Source organism: Coenobita brevimanus, chromosome 28 (assembly GCF_032717465.1).
Source record: "Coenobita brevimanus isolate Jiangsu-jjx chromosome 28, ASM3271746v2, whole genome shotgun sequence".
NCBI lineage: Eukaryota > Metazoa > Arthropoda > Malacostraca > Decapoda > Coenobitidae > Coenobita > Coenobita brevimanus.
In genome coordinates, this window is record NC_136981.1 from 13,880,776 (window position 1) to 13,901,034 (window position 20,259).

General features: G+C 42.5%; 1 protein-coding gene across 1 annotated transcript in view; it reads left to right on the forward strand.

Annotated features, from left to right (window-relative positions):
- The window catches only part of LOC145394741 (G-protein coupled receptor Mth2-like), a 176,957-nt gene that overhangs the window by 54,175 nt on the left and 102,523 nt on the right, over window positions 1-20,259 (forward strand). The window contains exons 6-8 of the mRNA XM_080268521.1: window positions 17,915-17,986; window positions 18,260-18,426; window positions 19,018-19,166. Of these exons, the coding sequence (XP_080124647.1) occupies window positions 17,915-17,986; window positions 18,260-18,426; window positions 19,018-19,166 (388 nt within the window). The remainder of the gene's footprint in view (window positions 1-17,914; window positions 17,987-18,259; window positions 18,427-19,017; window positions 19,167-20,259) is intronic.

Consider the following 20,259-nt stretch of genomic DNA (forward strand, 5'->3'; position numbering starts at 1 on the left):
CTTCCTCTAGAATAGCATGGTCAAAAAGAACATCCTGCTTCTTCTAATATTAGTATGTTCAAAAAGAACAACCTGAGGCAGAGTAGTAGCAGTATATAAACGAGGGTGATATCGCAGGGGGAGAGGTAATCGCTGGCAAGGGACAGACTAAAAGGATGAAGGGGTAGTTTAATTCCTAATGATAACACAAGGATCATTAAGCCAGACATTCAGTTTTAGCTGTCCCAGTCTTCCACTAGAACACGACGTGCAGTAATAGAATTTACATCACACCCTGAATTATGCTGCTGGAAACAAACTTTTTCCACCAGTCTGACTGACCCAGCAAAAGGTTGTCTCTCCGTGACAACCTAACTGAATTGAACCTTACAGCACTGAGCCATATTCTTGTTAACGTAGGAGACTTCATAGCATCTCCTCCTTAGTGATATATTTCGTATATTACACACTAATGTTCTGACTTGTGTTTTACCAATTACCTTTTAAATCTCAATAAAATTTTACATCATCAGCATGTAAGAAGATATCACTCAGTTTCGTTTGACTCAAGAGTGAAAAGTCTTCTGCCATTAACTGTAAAGAATACTCGAGTTTTCCAGGTCCTACACTTGGTGGCAGCTGTTTACCCTCCATTTGGAAGCCAAACCTCCTCCTGTTTGCCTGTCCTTCGCCGTGAAGAAGGACCCTTGTCTAATCCTGGCGAGGTGCTTCTGCCACATGGGACGGGGGAGGGGGGGCGCTCCCTGCATAGTGTGTATTAGAGTTGGTAGACACTATGTAGGGATGATGCCAGTGCACCCAAAAGCCTTAACAAATAATATCCTTATTAACTCCCAAACACAGGAGTACTAAACTTTGACTGTTAAGCCTTAATGCTCATGCTTTTCTATACCTGATACATTGCTAAAAGTAGCTGAAACATAATGTTAACATGCCTAAATACAATCAGCAACAATCCTGATTTCTACATCTTTCTTAAATCTCCCTGGCTCTAAAATGAATAAACCGATCACCTTGGTTTTGTCACAGAGGGTTTCATTCCCTGCTGGGTCAGAAGCACGGTATATACCGTCTGAAAAATGTCAAAGGAAATAGGTCAGGAATAGGTCATCTGTTACAATTTTGATCCTAGTGAGACAAAGCTTGGAAGAAGGATAAAGGGAGAGCAAAGGATGAAATAAGCCATTTTCAAGAGAATTCTGTCATAATTTAAGGCACAAAACAGTGTCAAACATTTGGCATTTTAAGTCAGAAAGTTTTAATTCAGTTTGGATTAAACTTGGTGGAATGATTTAGGGTCACACAAGATTAAATTTTTCAATTTTGAGAACAATAGAACCAAGGGCAAGGTCAAATGCTTATCTTTTGATTCAATTTGAATCGAACAGTGGAGTTGTTCATGGTCAAGCAAGAACGAAATCTTTCAACTCTGAAAAAAAAAAAAAAAGTTTAAGTTCTCGGGAGTTGTATGGTAATTTTCTCCAGCAAATTTGACTTCGAACTGGAGCGGGTTAGTCAGAGCCTTCATTAGTTCCTTCTCTAGTACAACGCTTTTAAGTTGAATAGCACAATATACTTCAAAGCTTTCATGTAAAGAGGTGGTTTTAAAAAAATCATCAGAATTTAAAAAAAAAAAAAAAAAAAGGATAATCAAGGAAATTGTAAAGATGGTGGGCCGCCGGAAACAAACGGAACAAGGTCAAGGCAGTAATGCGACAAGCAGTCCCATCCTTCTATATTTTTTATACAGCAGTACGTGCCACTGTAATGTTGCATAAGTGCGTCCAAGAAGTGTCGTGATAATGATACAGCTATTGACCAAACTGCGGTACGGAAAAAATATACCAAAAGAAAAGCTAAAAAATGTAGGGGTGTCTTGCTTCGATAATTTTCATCCCCCTGCCTTTCTTATATCTTATTACAGTTATTTTTATTAATAATTGTGTTTTATTGTGTTCCTGTACGAGGACCACACAGAAGCTCGGCCAGAACGACCGGGACGAAGCAACAGCATCAAGAACTTGAATTGTCTTGACAAAGAGGGGGTAAACAATGAGAGTATCATCATATCATGACCTAATGACATACTCTCAGCTGAGTGAAATGATCTGAGGTTAACTGGAACAAATTACTAGAGGTTTATACCAACCATGAGTGGGTTAAATTGCAAAAAAATCAATGTATATATATATATATATATATATGATATATATATATATATATATATATATATATAATATATATATATATATATATATATATATATATATATATATATATATGCTAGGAAGAAGGAACCAAAGGCCACGAGCCAGCAATAACTATTCCTTCCAGGAGAAAAACAAAATACAAGAGAGAGCCAAATTCAAGATCTGATCACTTCGAGATGCCTGGACACACTGCGTTTGAAAGACTGGATATCATAGGAAGCAGGAAATACAGACAGAGGAAGACAGTTCCAGAGTTGACCTTTTGCATAAGCCTGGGAATAACGGTTAACTCTTGCATTAGAGAACTGGACAGAAAAGGGATGAGAGTCTGGTGCTAGAAGGGTGCTATGCGCCCATCGTAGAGGTGGAGGAATGCAAGCAGACAGTTCAGAGGAGCAATGACCATTGAAGTAGCGACAGAAAAGAGATAAAGATGCAACAATGCGGTGGAGAGACAGGTTGAAGGGAGCCAGTAAGAGGAGGAGAGTTAATGAGACGAAAAGCCTTTGACTCCTCCCTATTGAGAAGATGTGTATGAGGAGAACCTCCCCACACATGAGAGTTGTACTCTACACTTGCGGATAAAACCCATGTATAGAGTCAACAATTGTGTGGGGGTAAAGAAGGAATGGAGTCGGCTTAGCACACCTAATCTCTTGGAAGCAGATTTTCCAAGAGATGTAATATGATCTTTCCAAGATAAGTTTCAAGTGAATGAAACCCCAAACATATTCATGGATGATGCAGGATTAAGCAGAATGTTATTAAACATTAGTGGGTACACCTGTGGAAGATTTTGTCGGGTTGATAGGTGTAAGAACTGAGTCTTTGATACATTAAAACAAAATTATTTTTACCCCAGTCAGAGATACGAGCTAAGTCAGACATTAGGTGTGCCATAGCCTCATCTCTTGTTTGTTGAAGTAACTGCTGAGATGGGCATTGTGGGAACCAAATGGAAAGGTGAAGGGTGGAGTCATCAGCGTATGAGTGAATAGGATTAGATATACAGCTTAGAAGGTCATTAATGAATAAAAGGAAGAGAGTTGGTGATAGGACAGAGCCTTGGGAAATACCACTGTTGATAGATCTAGGGACGATGGCCGTCTACAACAGCGGCTATAGAGCGACCAGAAAGGATCTAGAGATGAAGGCACAGATAGAAGGATAGAAACCGTAAGAGGGCAGTTCGGAAATTAAAAATTTATGCCAGACTCGATCGAAAGCCTTTGAGATGTCAATTGCAATGGCAAAGCTTTCGCCAAAGTCCCGAAAGGAGGATGACCAGGAGTCTGAAAGATAGGTGAGAAGATCGCCAGTGCAGCGTCCCTGACGGAACCCATACTGACGATCAGAAAGGAGGTTGTGATAGGAAAGATGCTTTAAAATTATTCTGTTAAGAATTGACTCGAAAACTTTTGACACACAGGATGTTAAAGCAATTGGGCAATAATTAGAGGGTTGGGAGTGGTCACCCTTCTTTGGGACTGGCTGAATGAGAGCAAACGTCCAGCAAGCAGGAGAGGTACAAGTTGACAGACAAAGGCGAAAGAGTTTGCCTAGGCAGGGTGTAAGCACAGAAGCACATTTCTTAAGAACAACAGGAGGGACTCCATCAGACCCTTATGCCTTGTTAGTATTGAGGCCTTTGATGGCAGAAAATACATCAGCTGAAGAAATTTTAATATCAGCCATGAGGAAGTCAGAGGGTGGAAGTGATGGAGGAACAGCAGCAGAATCGTCTAAAGTGGAATTGGAGGAGAAAGTCTGAGCGAAGAGATCTGCTTTATCAGTAGAAGAAACAGCTACAGAGCCATCAGAGTAGAAAAGAGGAGGGAAGGATGATGAGGTAAAGTTGTTAAAAAGGTTTTTGGCAAGGTGCCAGAAGGAGTGGGAAGAATTCGAGTTGGAGAGTTGAGAGCATTATGTATGGATTAAATTATTTTTAGGAGAGATAAGAACAGACTTAGCACGATTCCGGGCAGAAACGTAAAAAAAATATGTGATTCAGGGATGGGTTGGCTCTGTTACCTTTTATAGGTCCTTGTTGTGAACAGCTTTAGAACAATCGTGATTAAACCAAGGCATTCTTACATTAGACAAAGGATATGAGCAAGGAATGTATGCTTCCATGCCCGAGAGAATAACCTCTGTAATGCGCAAGGCACATTCAGATGGCTCCCGGCCATGGAAGCAATAATCATTCCAGGGAAAATCAAAGAAGTACTGCATGAGGGCCTCTCAGTCCGCAGCTCCAAAGTGCCACAGATGACGTTTCTTTGGAGGTTCCACAGGCCGTACTGGAGCGATAAGACAGGTTTAGGTGATAAGGTTGTGATCAGAGGAGCCCAACGGAGAGAAAAGATTAATGGTGTACGCAGAAGGATTAGTTGTAAGGAAGAGCCCAAGTATGTTGGAACTCTCTCCAAGGCGGTCAGGGATATGGGTTCGGTGCTGTACAAGCTGCTCTAGGTCATTAAGGACAGAAAAGATGTAGGCTTGTTCACCAGGTGGGTCAGTAAAAGGAGAAGAGAGCCAAAGGTGATGGTGAACAGTGAAATGTCCTAAAATAGAGATTTCAGAGGAATGAGAAATGGATAGAATGTATTCCATCGTAGAAGTAAGATAGTCAAAGAATTTTTTATAGTCAGTATAATTAGGGGATAAGTAAACAGCGCAGATATATTTAGTCAGAGAATGACAGGAAAGCCGAAGCCAGAGTGTAGAGAACTCAGAAGAATCGAGTTCATGAACACAAGAGCAAGATAAGTCGTTGTGTAAACACAACAGCCACCTTTGGCTTTGAAGTGAGTATAGGGAAAGTATGAGGATACGGAAAAGTGTTTCCTGTCAGTTGCCTCAGACAGCTGAGTCTCAGTTAGAAAAAGAAGGTGATGTTTAGAGGAGAGGTGGTGCTCAACAAAGCGAAAGTTAGAGGAAAGGCTGCGAATGATGCAGAAATGAAGAATGAGTCAGACAGTGGTTCCAAGCAGTTCGAGTCGTCACCGGGAGAGGGGTGGAAAGTGGGGGCATTTATGGTCCCCCCCCCCTGGGGACTCCGAGGCTATGTGTTTCGAAGCCACGATTTCTTTGTGAATTTTGGAAAAGGAAGTGCAGTGTGTACTGTGCATGTGGTTTGGTGTTGATAGAGAAACTTGTATTGGAGAGCATGCTGGCCTACTCTCTCTGTGTTTACTGAGACACTGAAAAAGTTCAGCAAAGGGGGATGGTCAGGAACTAGCCCCCAGGGCTGATGAAACGGGAGCTCCAGCTCTCCCTGTCATCAGCTTTCCATCCACCTTGGGAGTACTGCCCTGCTCGACTGGTGCTATAGTCTACTCCTCTCTCTCTCTCTCTCTCTCTCTCTCTCTCTCTCTCTGTCGTGTGTGTGTGTGTGTGTGTGTGTGTGTGTGTGTGTGTGTGTGTGTGTGTGTGTGTGTGTGTGTGTGTGTGTGGACAAAGGAGGTAAGTGAGTTTCCATCTGATTTCAACTGAATTCGAGGGAAGGACAGAAGTTCATCGATTTATGTTTTTTTTATTTTTTTTTTTTTTTTTATTTTTTTTTTTTGTGTCAGTGTCACAGGGTTAGGTTGAAATTTGACCTTGCAAAGTCAACCGTTCCAGCAAAATGGTAGAGCAGTTGACGGTAAGGCAAGAACGAAGACGGTCATTCTTAGTCAAAAGTCAGGGTCTTATAGTAAAGGCAAAGTTCGACCCTTGTGTCTGTGTAAATTAAATAAATAAAAGTTTTGGTCTGCCACGGACCAGACATGATGGAAATGTTTAGGGTTAGCCAGGATGTTTACCTGTAGATTTTGAAAAAAACTAGTTCTAAGGTCAAAGTCACATGGCAAGGTCAGTGTGAACGGTTTCAGTCCAATGTAGATCAAATTCTGGATGAGTCCAAAGTAAAACAAGGGTAAGGGATTCGACTTTTAGAACAATCCACGTAAGGTCAGCGTCACAGGGCAAGGTCAGATGTTCGGAGGAATAACTAAACCAGTTACCGGTATCATAGAAATTATAACTTGATGGGACTGAGGGTCAGCCTGCGATGAAGAGATCTCATTTTGAGAAAAACAAGTCAAAGATCAAATTCAGCTCAGCCAGTTTTGATATGAATTATATAAATATTTGTGAAAAGGTTTGGGGTTAGGGAGTAGTGAAGTAATTCGATTTTGAGAGCAGTCGGTAGAAGGGCATGGTCACAAGACTGAGTTACTGTTCGGCCTTAAAGAAATTGGTAGGTGCGGATCTTTTACTTTTTTTTTTTTTTTTTTTTTTTTTTTTTTTTTAATCCGTGGCTTCAGACAGTATATCTAGCCTAAGGGATACCTTTCGCTGTGAAGGGATTATCAGGTCCTCACTAATAGTGAGATGATGTTCATTTTACTTATCCATTTGCAATCGCCAGACAGTTTTATTCAGCTTATGCAAGACAGCTCTGATTGTTGTGGTTAAATTGTGTGTGTTAGAACAGATAGCATTTTTTTTCCTTAGCGTAGCCACTGAACTGAATCCTTCTGGCCAGTGTAAACCAAGGGTCCCTAAACTCTTCACCCCATTGACCCCTTCCTCCTGTTTCAGATTGTTCATCGACCGCCAGTTAGCCGATAGTGTTGGGAATGATGATCATGATGATGGTAAATAATAATAGTAATAATAATAATAATAATAATCTTGTCCGTAAATTAGTTAATTGTTTTCCGAGGAAGGGCACTAACCCTCCGCCAATCCACTTGTTTTCACGTAGGGAACACGTGGGGGGGGGGAGAGGGAGGGGGAGGCCAAGGATGAGATGGAGGGATGGAGAGGTATATGAGAGAGGGGAGGGGGGTGAGCTGGGAGGAGGGCATTGAAATAGCGGGGGACAGCGGCATGGAGGCGATTTTCTTGTGGCCATCCCTTGCGGGATTAAGGCATCTGGCAATATATAATAATATATCTATCAATTATAGCCCGACGCCCTAATCCCGCAAAGGGTGGCCGCAGACAAAACGCCTCCAAGTCGCTCTGTCACCCACCATTTGACTGCCCTCCCCCCAACTCGCCCCCCCCTCCCTCATATACCTCTCAACTCCATCCCTTCACCTCATCCTCGGTCTACCTCTCCCTCCCTCCACCTCACCTACATACACCTTCTTAGTCAGTCTTTCATTCTCCATTCTCTTCACATGTCCAAACCGCCTCAGTGTATTTCTCCTAATCTTCTCAACCACATCCACATCCACCCCACAGCGTTCCTTCACTTCTTCATTCGTCAACCTGTCCCTCCACGTCACTCCACATGCTCCTCTCAAGTAACTTATTTCCACTGCTCTTACTCATGACTTGTTCCCCTCTTGCAAGGTCCATGCCTCACTTCCATACGTCAGGGTAGGGATCACAATACTATCATCCAGTGACTTCTTAACTTCCATACTCACCTCCCTATTTCTCACCACTGTTTTCAGTGTACCAACAACCTTCCTTCCCTTCTGTACCCTTTCACGCACTTCATCCCCCAAAGTTCCATCCTTACTCATCATGCTACCCAAGTACTACATTCTCCATATCCTCACCATCCAACCTCACTGCACACTCTGTGACTTCATTCCTCTCAAACACCATAACTTTACTTTTGTTTACATTAACTTTCAGATTCCTCCTCCCACACACTGTCCCAAATTCATTCACCAAACCTTGCAACTCCCATTCATCTTCACTCAATAGTACTGTATCATCAGCAAACAGCAACACCGGAAGCTTCCAAATCTCACCCTCATTCATTAGAGCCACCCCCACATCCACTGCCCTACCCTGCACCTCCTTTACAACCCCATCCATGTATATATTAAACAGCTATGGAGACATCACACAACCCTGTTTCAGTCCCACATTGAGATCAAAGAACTCACTCAGCTCACCATCCACTCGCACCGTAACCCTAGCTCCCTCGTACATACTCTTAACAGCACTCAACAATTTTCCCTCCACTCCATATATTCTTAATACCTTCCACATACCTTGCCTATCTATTCTGTCATAAGCTTTCTCCAAGTCCATGAAGGCAGCATACACTTTCCTTCCCTTCTCTAGATACTTCTCCACTAAACATCTTAGAACAAATATCTGATCTACACACCCTTTTCCCTTCGTAAATCCCCCTTGTTCTTCTCCAACTAGCTCCTCTGTCATATGCCTAACCCTATCAATGAGTATTCTACCATATATATTACCAGTCACACTAAGTAGGCAAATACCCCTATGGTTACCACATACTTCTCTCTCTCCTTTTCCTCTGTATAAAGGAACAATTATACCTGATTTCCAGTCCTCTGGAACCCTTCCCTCTTCCCAAGCCAATCTACACAACTTCCATATCCACTCCACAACAATCTCACCTCCATACCTAAGCATTTCACCACACACTCCATCAATTCCTGGTGCCTTTCCCAACTTAATATTCTTCATCGCTTCCACTACTTCCGCCCTACTGATCTCTTCCTCCCTCCTCTCGTCTCTTCTTCTCCCAGCCATTCCCCAACCACTTATACTCGCACTGCTCTCACTCTCCACATTCAACAAATCCTCAAAGTGCTCCTTCCATCTCCTCTGTTTCTCTCTCTTCTCCACCAACAATCTGTTATTCCTATCTTTCACTCCCCTACTATTTCCCCTTTCACACTGCCTTACTTTCTTTACCTCCTTCCAAAACAATTTCTTACTCTCCCTCCATTTCACACTCAGATTCCTCCCAAACTCCTTATCCACTTTCTTTTTACTCTCCTTCACCAGTCTCTTAACCTCCCTTCTCATGCTCACATATACCTCTCTCTTCTCTCTCTCATCTTCTCCCCTACCTCTACTCGCTAACCATTCACTATATGCCTTCTTCTTTTGTTCCACAGCTCGTTTCACCTCATCATTCAACCATGCTGTCCCTTGCACACCCTTGCATCTCCTCCTCACTCCACAAACCGCCTCACACGCTGCGCCTATCTCTTCCGTGAATATCTTACATATGTCTTCCACCCCTTCCATCTGTTCTAGCTCATACCTTCCCAGTCTTTCTTCCACTATGCTCTTATACTCTGTCATTTTCTCACTATCTTGCAATTTCTCCACTCTTCTCACAGGAGTTGCTTCCTCCTGTCTTCCCCTTCGTCTCCTCAACCACTTTCTTTGCAGCTCTATCTTGGCCATCACTAAGTGATGGTCCGAGACTCCATTCCCCCACCCTCTCCACAATCTTGCATCCAACACTTGTCTTCTCATTCGCTCATCCACACACATGTAGTCTGTCATTGCCTTTCGTTCAACAAGTTCACCATCCATCCTCCTCATTACTCTCCATGTATACCGGTGGATCATCTTATGCCGAAAGTAGGTGTTGGCTATTGCCAACCCCTTACAAGCACAGATGTCCACCAAAGCACTTCCATTCCCATCTACGTCAGCTGGCACACCCCACTGACCAACCACTCCATCCACTCGTACATTCCCAACTTTGCCATTCATGTCTCCAATCAACAGCACTCTCTCGCTCCTCTCAAACTTGTCCATACACGCTTCTACACTCGCCCAAAACTCATCTTTCACTCTTGCCACTCGATCCTCTGTCGGGGCATACACACATACAATCGCCCACGCTTGTATACCTACTTTCATCCTCACCCATACAATCCTTGCACCCACTGTTCCATACTCTCTTATATTCTCCTTCCACTTCTTGCTTATCATCAGACATACTCCCTCTCTTGCCCTCTCATTTTCATTGACTCCCGCACATATACCTAAACCATATTCCCATTCTCTCACCCTTTCACCTTTCCATTTAGTTTCAGTCAATCCACATATATCCACTTTTGCATCCTCAAGCACCTGAACAATCTCTCTCTCTTTCACTTCATCATTCACTCCTCTCATATTCCACGTTCCCACCCTAAGAATGTCCTTCGTCCGTTCCTTAGTCGTCAACGTATGGTCCGTCCTGGTCCGAGGCGCTTTGTTTGCTTTTTTTAGTTAGTTCTTTTTCCAGGGTGGGGCACTAACCCACCACCAACCCTTTTAGTCGCCTCGTACGACAAGCAGGGATACTACTACTAATATTATTATTATTATTATTATTATTAATTTCCTTTAAAAATAGGTGATATTCAAAATATTAAAAAGTAGATGATTTAACATACCTTTTTGCTGAAACTGTTGATGTCATTAATGGGAAGGATGCGTCTGATGAGCTTTACGAGGGCACTGATATTTGGTTGAAGATTGGTGAGTTTTAGTTGTAATTCAACACTCTTCCAGGTTCAACCCATTCCTCTGCTTTATTAAAAGTGCATTTGCATGGCTAAAAGCAGCTTCAGGTATGTAAGAACCTGGGAATGCAAGTAAAGAATGGCTCAGCCACTGCACAAAGCCGGATGTACTTACCGACAGTATTTATATTGCTCCAATAGTCACTGAGGCTCTTATTTCTGAACAGTGCGTTTGCTTCGAGGTCCTTAGTCATTTCAGTAAGTTTTTTTTTTTTTTCCCCTGTAATTTAGAGCCAGTTTCTGCATTTTGTATTTCTGAATCAGAAGGTGAAAGAATCTGAACAGGCACGTGCATTTTCTCCGGGTCCTCACAGGGTACTTTAAATTTAGTCTTTCTTTAATTTGTCAACATACCTTGTGTATATCTCCAGGCCGCTGTCAGAAATGTTTTCATTTTCCTCCAATTGTCGTAGTCGAAAAATACTGAAAATTTCTACGTTCCAATGAAGCTTTGAAGAGGCCTACTTTGGCCTGGAAGTCAAATAGAGTTGTCCTGGCCAGAAAAATAGCAACATCTTTTCTTTGCAGATGTTTCTGTACATCATTAAATTTTGAAAATAGGTCTGCCAAATACAGAAGAGAATTTTTCCACTTTTTTTTAAAAACTTCACGTAGTGATGGGATTACTTTACATACAGGTATCTTAGAGATTACAGAGTTGAGTCATACACCCACTAAAATAATTATCGGCATCATGCTTCGATACTCTTCGCAGCTATCACTGGCACAGAAGCTGTGAAAACGCAGTAAAAGTTGGTACACCTGATCCTCCCCCCATTCAGTCAGACCGCCCCTCCATCCCTTTTTATTTCTCTCTCTCTCTCTCTAGATATATTATAACTCCATACCTTCATCCCGTGTATAACGAATAATTCATGGCAATGAACATTGTGGTCGAAGGAACATCTCAGTACAACAAAGCGTTGTTCACTAGATAATATAGAAATCAAAGTGCTATTTGTCTGCTTGGCACCCATCCCATCCGAGGTTACCACATTAGGCTTTTCTTACACGTTGTGATACAATGACAGCCACCATTAGCATTTTAACCCCTAGGGTACGCAATTCTCCAGCCTTGACTGACCCCCAGGACGCAAAAACAGGCCTATTTTTCGACTTTCTCAAAGGTTAAAAGTTTTATGCCTGATTTATAAAGCTTGAATTTACACACCTGAAAACGCAAACCCCACCCTCCTAGACCCAATAGTTACCGAGCTATGGCCCGTCAAACTTTATAATAGTTATGGTACGCGTCACGGCCCCTTTGAGAAAGAAAATACGCCGCTCGTACCTGTTTTCTTCACAAAAATACGTACCCAAAATCAATTTTTTTTTGGTATGTAGTGATGTTATAAACCATTGCAATGTGCTTAGAAAAAAATTAAATGGTGACAAAACCCCCCAATAAATATGATAAATAGTAAAAATTATCCTCCACTCCTCTCCCCTCCCCATACCTCCAATCCCCTCCCTCCCCTTCCCTTCCTTCCCCTCCCCTTTCCTCCCCTCCCCTTGCCTAACTTCCCCTCCCCCCTCCCCTCTCCTAGCTAGGGAAAGTGGTCATGAAACCCCTAATAAAAATATGGTAAATAGTAAAAATTATCCTCCCCTTCTCTCCCCTCCCCATACCTCCAATCCTCTCCCTCCTCTTCCCTTCCCTCCCCTCCTCTTTCCTCTGCTCCCTTCCCTCCCCTCGCCTAATCTCCCCTCCCCCCTTTCCCTCCCCTCCGAGCTGTCAAATCTAGCTAGTTTTCGTTTCGTTTCGTTTCGTTTTTGAAGGCTCCAACATGTTTGCATGCGTCGGCATAAAATAAAATTTCTTTTTCGAGTGGGTTTCAAATAAAGACAGCTAAAATAACTGTGGTGTGCATATCTGTATGCAAAGACACGAATAAATTACAGGTATTGATTAAAAATCACGCGCCATAAAGCGTAAAAAATACGCAATATTCGAGGCTGGGTATGTAAAGATACTGCATGCAATGGGGTGGGGGTGAAGGTAGGGGTTGGGGTGGGGGGTTGGGGGTGGTGATGGGAGGTGGTAAGGCCAGGAAGGGGTGTATGGGGATGGCGGGATGGGAGGAGACTACCACCAGACACAACGGAAGGGCCCCAGTGGAGTACAGGGACATGGAGGGAGAGTAGGGGGGAAATACCCTCCCCCAGTCATGGGGGGATCCACATGGGAGGGGAGGGATGCATGAGGAGGGTGTGGGAGTGGGGATGGTGGTGGTAAGAGCGGTGGGAGGTACTGTAGCAACAAGGTAGGGGAGTAGAGGGACGTGGCGAGAGGGAGGTGGGGGGTACACCCCCCATCGCCTGAGTACGGGCCTGGGTCCCTCCTCCTGTGTGTCCAACACTTAGTTCTGATTGGTTAGAAGCCATCTGCATCACAGTTGGGGTGGAGCCAGCTGCTGCCAGTTTTTTGTGGATGTTGCACGATCGGTGTTGCTCGTCCTTTTAAGAAATTGCGCAAAAAGCCCAATCGATGAGATTAGTACTTTAGGGTTAAGAATGGGTTGATGGGAAACCATGGCCCCAGTCACACTGCAGGTACGACTTACCGCAAACCACCCGCGACCTGCAAGTCGTGGATGGTTTTGGTGAGGTTTACGACCGGTCTTCATATGTCTCGGTCAAGCCGCAGGCCACCATGGCGACCAAAAACTCGTCGCAAGGTTTTTCGTGCTGCATGAAAAAATTCCCCACGACCACTGATGTCGTATCATGGAAGCCGCCCAGTGGGCGGCTGGACTGCGTCTGGCTGGCTTACGGACTGTGACTGGTCGCCAACATCTGATTTTTAAGTGGTGGTTGCCAACTGGACAGAGGCCGGTCGGCACCCGCTCTGTGCGGTGGCCGTCCGCACTCTGTCAAGGCAATGACTGGACTGTGATGGCTGCCGTCCACAAACCTCCTGTCCGGGGTGGTGGTTGAAGTCTGGCCGCCATCCAGCCAGCGATTGGTCGAGTGACAGGTGGTGGGCTGGAATGAGACCAATTGCTGGCCAATCCGTGGCTGGTTGCTACATGAGGTCGCGGTCAAAGTGCGACAGGATTCGGACCGGCCGCCGTTTGTCAGCGGCCTGCCGACAACTGGCTGTCCACCCGTTGGTGTCTTGACCAAGGCCCATAAAACCAAGAGGTCAACTCAGCAGCCAGAGTACGCATGTAGGCTGGGTTTGGGTTGGGCAAGCCGTGACGTAGTGGGTAGGACTCGAGTGGCCAGATATCACTGTCTCTCTCTCTCTCTCTCTCTCTCTCTCTCTCTCTCTCTCGACACTGTTGAGTATTTTCCCATTACTCGTCTTTTTTTTTCCCTCCATTACCTAAATCTTTTTTCATACTCCTGCTGCTCGTTGTTGCTGTAATCATGGTTGTAATGAAGCGGTTAATAATCACGAATAATCGTGAAATTATTGTTTTTGTCAGGAGATCGTCACTAAGGAATACATTTTTCCAATTTACTGAGGTTTATATATATATATATATATATATATATATATATATATATAATTTGGGGGGTGGGGGGAGAGGAATGAATCACTGCCAACAGTTGCCAGTTAGGTATATTATTTCGTGAATTTGGTGTGTGTGAAATGCCCAAGTTCTTCTAACTCTCCGTTAAGTACTTGAGAACATAGGAAAAGATAACAGCGTATCTGCCAGCTTATATTAACATGACAAAATTAACATTTATTGTGTTGAAACATTATGAACTTTGGAAGGATTATGCGTGAGGTCAGTGCCATACTTCACTTAATCTCTTTCTCTCTCTCTCTCTCAAATTAAAATGGATAGCATGAATACATGTAATAATAAAAATAATAATAGTAATAATAATAATAATAATAATAATGAATTTAAACTACAGTAATAATAATTATAGTAATAATAATATTAATAACCACCATCACCATCAATGTGAAAATAGTAAATTATTTTAAAGGTATGGTCAAGGCCCTAATTTACCCTCTCCCTCTCTCTCAAATTAAAGTGGATAGTACGAATACATGTAATAAAAAAAAATAATAAATAATAGTAATAATAATAATAATAATAATAATTTTATACTACAGTAATAATAACTATAGTAATAATATTCATAACCACCATCAGCACCAATGTGAAAATAGTAAATTACTTTAGAGGTATGGTTAAGGCCATAATTTTCCCTCCTTCCCTCTCTCTCTCTCTCTCTCTCTCTCTCTCTCTCTCTCTCTCTCTCAAACCAAGAAGCTATCAGTCTATTGTCTCTCCATATTTATTATTATTATTATTATTATTATTCTGTGCTTGTTATGATAGGTAAATGAAGCGTTGGTACGGCCCCTGGTCTGAATCTTATGTGATTGGAAGGTATTCGTAGTCCTAGTAACTCATATTTAAGACTTCTTTCGTATGCTGTAGCTTCAAAATGGCGGCTGCATACTCGTATGTACGAAGTGGCAGGACTCATATCATTTCGTCGTTTGCATACATTAATCCATTTGCGCCTCAGTTCTTCGTCTTTGAGGAATGTATGAAAAGTACTATTGCCACCCTTTACTTATTCGGAGTGGTAGCCAAAGACTGCACAAGTATTGTCGCGTCAGAAAACAGAGTTCCCACTGACCTGTGTGTACCTTGCCATGGTCGCCTTTCGGCTGCCCACTGGACGGACGCTGGATGGACACTGGACGACCACCGGTAGCCGATCGGTGGCACGACTGCTCGGAGACCTCCGTGGTCGGGGACTAGTTTTGCGATTTTCAGGTTTGCGACAAGTCGTACCTGCAGTGTGACTGGGTCCTATATAGACCTAACTGTCCAGTTTATACAACAGCCCATGAACAACGCATGTAAAATATATGCAGTATATATGTATCGTAGTACTGCCATAATAGTAACCACATCAGTGACACGTGAATGTAGTAGTGCATGGATTATGAAACTGAGAATGGTATATCACCAGTTTGACTGAGATGATAACAACATCACAGAGGGGGTGATCCGTACGCATTTTCGTTAATTTTAGGACAGCCTTTTACCTCAGACGGTTCTGGATATGCATACAATGTGAGGAGTGTGTTGCCTTCGAAACTGCTTCGGCTTGGGCAATCTGAACTTCGAATGAGCAGTAGGAGTTTGAATGTTGATTCTCAATCTAATCTGCATTACACATCAACATCCTTATTTAATTTTTTTGTGAAAACTATCCTGATACTCAAACTCTACATAACATGAAAGACAGTGATAACTAATAAGCAAAATCGGTTGCTTAGCAAGTGATACTACGAAGCTTCCGATGCCACTATGAATGCAGACCCAAGGTTCAGCAGATCAGGGACAGGAACCAGTTACTTTAACTCAGCATATTTTCAGATCTCTCATCCGGTATGTCAAATTTTATCATGCTAAAGAGTCCCGATAATTTTTTTTAGTGGGTGTACAAGTCTACAAGTCTGTCAAAAGCTGTCACCCCAAGACAATCACCTTACCTCAGTGTGCCAAAGTAATTGGTTCAGAGATTCATTCTTTTCACATGACGTTGCAAACAATCGCGAGATGAGTGGATGTCCTTTGATTTTATTAATTGTTCTGATACACACTTTTGAGGTATCATGGAGCTCACCATTGACTTTCTTGGCTACAAGATGGTGTCTGTGTAGTACACGATGAACAGTACGTACATTAGGTACCTTTTCCTTGAGGAAAGTGGCAAATCCTCTGTAGCGGCCGACCATTGCTGGTGCACCATTAGTAGCCACTGTAGTAATATTGCTGATGGGTATGCTGTGCTTCTCCAAATACTCCTCCAAACACTGAAAAATTGTCTCACCTTTTTCATCAGCTTTAAGATACTTCTCAAACAAGATTCGTCAACAATGCACTTTTGACTTGGACTGTAATACCTCATTGGCAATAAGAACATTTGAACTGCCGAAAGCTGACATCGAATTAGAGAAAACCTAAAGGTAGAAGCTCAAATGTCTTTTTTTTTTTTTTTCTTTTGTCATTGTCGGCCATCTCATCAACTCATCGTTGCACATCACTGGCACTTAATGGCAGACATTTTAGGACAGGCTGAGAGTCTTTCTTCGTAACAGTTTCACTCACCTCTTTATCTGCTGGAATTCTGATCTCACCAACTGTATGCGATTTTCCTTTCTTTGCTGTGGTGATGGGGATACTGTATGATGCCCTTAGTCATTATCAACATTGGTAGGTACTTTGAACAGTCTTTAAATTTGGTCGATCTTTTCGTTTTTCTTTCAGTGCCTTAAATAATCAAGACCTTAGTTTTTCTTATCAGAGTGAACTCTTTCAAGTGATCTTTCATCTTCGCAGGTTTCATGGCATCAATCCCGAGTCTTTTCACATAATTGGCACATAGGCATTGTTTCATTGGTAAAGGAAATGATGAATCGAAATTTCAAATATTCTTGGGTTTATTGTCGGCACTTACTCTTGGTACCAGCAGCTGTCATTATGTTTGTTAGTAAAGGCACAGCAGTCACTTCATGGGCACCACTTCTATCACTATGGATGTTGAAAATGTACTGACTCTCCAGAGTCCAGGGTCTGAGTTCTTAGATGGTGGGGGAAGTACACTCAGTGCGGGATGTGAACAAGAATATTACACGTACGTATATCCTTCCTGGGAGAGGGGAGATGAGAGTGACAAGGGGGAGGGTGGGAGGTGCGAGGGGTGGGATACAGATATACAGGAAGTGGACAGGACAAGAGTTATGAAGGTCTCGTGTGTACAGTAAAGACAATATGTTTATCTAGTATTAGGAAAAACAATGCATATTTCTAAAGAAAATCAGTGATCCATCCATGTGAAAGAGACAATGGTGTGGTCACGTCATGTGATTTTGGTTAATGGTAGATAAATTATCATTATGTTTCAGTAAAACTAATCTAGAATATAATTATAAAAACTAATTATGCATAAATCATGTAGCATTAATTCTTAGCTTACTGCATTTTTTTTTATGTGTCCGACTCTGGGCATAGGCTTCACAGCCTGCATTCAAGACCCAGTAGTCCTCCTACATACCAAGCACCTTTACATGTCACCACTTCGGCGATAACACCCACCGTCCATATTGAATACATGTTAGGGCTGTCTCATACAGGACTGGTGTATTAGAATTAGCGGGGGTATTTTTACGACATGTCGGCGGGTCTTCAGGTAGATCAGGAAAGTCTGCTTTTACGAAATTCAAATCCTTAAACTGTTCCCTGTCCCAGCCGGGATTTGAACCTGGGTCCGGTAGGACTGCTGATATTATATGTATGTAATTTAAATTTCTTGAACGAATTTCAACTTTCGACCTCATTAGACTGACTGATACGCAATCGACCTTCCATCATTCATTGACCCCCAGCCAATTGTTGACCCCCTTTTGACCCTTAGGCATTTATCAACTTCCTAGATAGTCCCAGTGACCCCTGGGGATCGATATTGACAACTTTGCGGACCCCTGGTGTAAGGCAAAAAATTCAAATGCAGTTCTCATCCCAGATCACAGCTTTCATATCTGACTAATGGCAAGCAAATTTATTCATCGTGAGAAGACAACTTTGGGCTGAAAAAAAGGCTAGAATCAATCTTCGCTGACCTTTTCAGCACGATGGATTCGTTTAAATTACATTTGTTTTATTACCTCATGGCATTTCGGATTTCCTTAGAGGAGACCTTTGGTACTTAGGGATTTAGGCTATGAAAGTGTCAGCCCATCGATAGCAGTGTGTGTTACAGATATGTGGCGGTGCAGTGTGCGTGACTAAGTGTTGCGGGGCTGATACAGAGTTGCTGCCAGAGACAGGAATCTGCCTGCCAACACTCGACAATCACTTCAACTTCACCTTTCTCACAGTTAGTGGTCGCCCGGCCCTGCCTCACAGTCACCCCGTAATCGTTGACCAGTGAGTATGATAGCTTTTGTTTCGGTCGGTGAAGACCAAGGAATAAAAACAGCGGATGAGCTTGGTTACCGGACTACAGATAATGTTATCATGCGATGGTATTTTACATTTCCTGTCATACAAAGACACATAGTTTGTAATGGTAATTTTTTAAGCAGTGCAGTGTTTCATGGGCTAATTATTTAACAAGTCTGTTATGAAAAGCTGCTTCTTTATCCTAAATGTAAATGAAATATACAGATTCGAAGCAAATTTGTTTTTCTATCATTTTACATGGACCAACATGAAGAGAGTGCAGTATGAAAACCATCAGGATGCAGCTGTAAATAGATTCTTATGTAATAACTTATAGAACAACTCAGGGTTTGTGCATGCTTTGGCAGTGCCATATGAATTGTACTTATTTTGTCTGATTCACTGAGGATGTTCTTTCCCTCAGTCATTTCCAAATTTGTATTATGAAATAATTATATATTATTATATAATTCTGTGTCGCTTAAGCTTCATACCTGAAAAATTTTAAAGACAGAACTGGTTACATTATGTTTATTTAATTACTGTATATGATTTCAGCATTCTTTTCCAAAACAGAACCCCTCTGTGCGAAAATCATGTGTTGCTGGAACCTCATAAGGACCCCAAAGACAACTTCCATCTGCTTCCTAATGGCCAGTTGTACTTCGTGTCGCTGGACGTGAGGTACAATCCTGAGAGGTACTGCCTGGATTACAATGCTGAGGGTGAGTGACTGCTGCTTCACCAGTATCATGGCTGCATTGGTCTACAATTAACCCTTTCATTACGAGAACTTTTCTCTAAGCTAAATATAACCCTAGCTGCAGCAAGAATAAAGTGCAAGAAAGACGTCACAGTAATGAAGAAGAAATGGAGATCCTTTACGCCCCTTAAAAGAAATTCCCGTAAACTGAATAAACTTGCTAGGCAGAAGCAGGAAGGAAATACGAACCGTCATGTTTGAGGGGTTAATGATGGGAAGATGTATTTTACTTGTAAGTGAAGGTAGAAACTTCATTGTTAATTAAAATACGCGCTGATGACAAATCACACATAACAATCGCCAATACATGCATTCCCCCCCCAGTCATCCCCCACAGCGCCACACAGTTATTCTCCTCAAATACACCACATCACTAACTTACGCAACATCATCCTGGGTTGTGATTTCAACTCCAAGGCGTCGGCCAGGCATGTCAATAACCCTGACACAAACAGAGGGCTGGTACAACGATCCCAAACAGATAATCTTTCTTCCTCAACAATCTCCTTCAACATACCCATATCTCATTACAAGCCCACTTCCTCCCATCATCCCCAGATATCACCTTTTGCTTCCCAAACCTCGTCACCACAACATCCTGGAGAGTGGTCAGAACCCTTGGCTCTGACCACCTCCCAATCATCATCATTACCAAAACCAGAATCACCCCAGCTGGCCACAGACGAGAGCCAACTGAGAGGCCTTCACAACTGAAACATAACAACACTTTGAAACACTAAATAGTACACCCATCACAAACATCAATACTGCTGTGCACACTCTCAGTTCAGTTATTCAAAATGCAGACAAAAGACACATCCCTAGAGACAACAGAAAGAGCATACTCAAGACACCGTACAGCAAATACAAGAACTCAACACACAAATAAACAACGAAATATCAGAGCAGCAAACACTAAACTGGAATAACTATCTCCAACCACTTGACCACAAAACAAACACCAGCAAACTCTACAAAACGTTAAACAGCATCACACTCTTCAACAGCAACGCTACTCAAACACACGATGCCAGCAACAACAGACACCATACCCT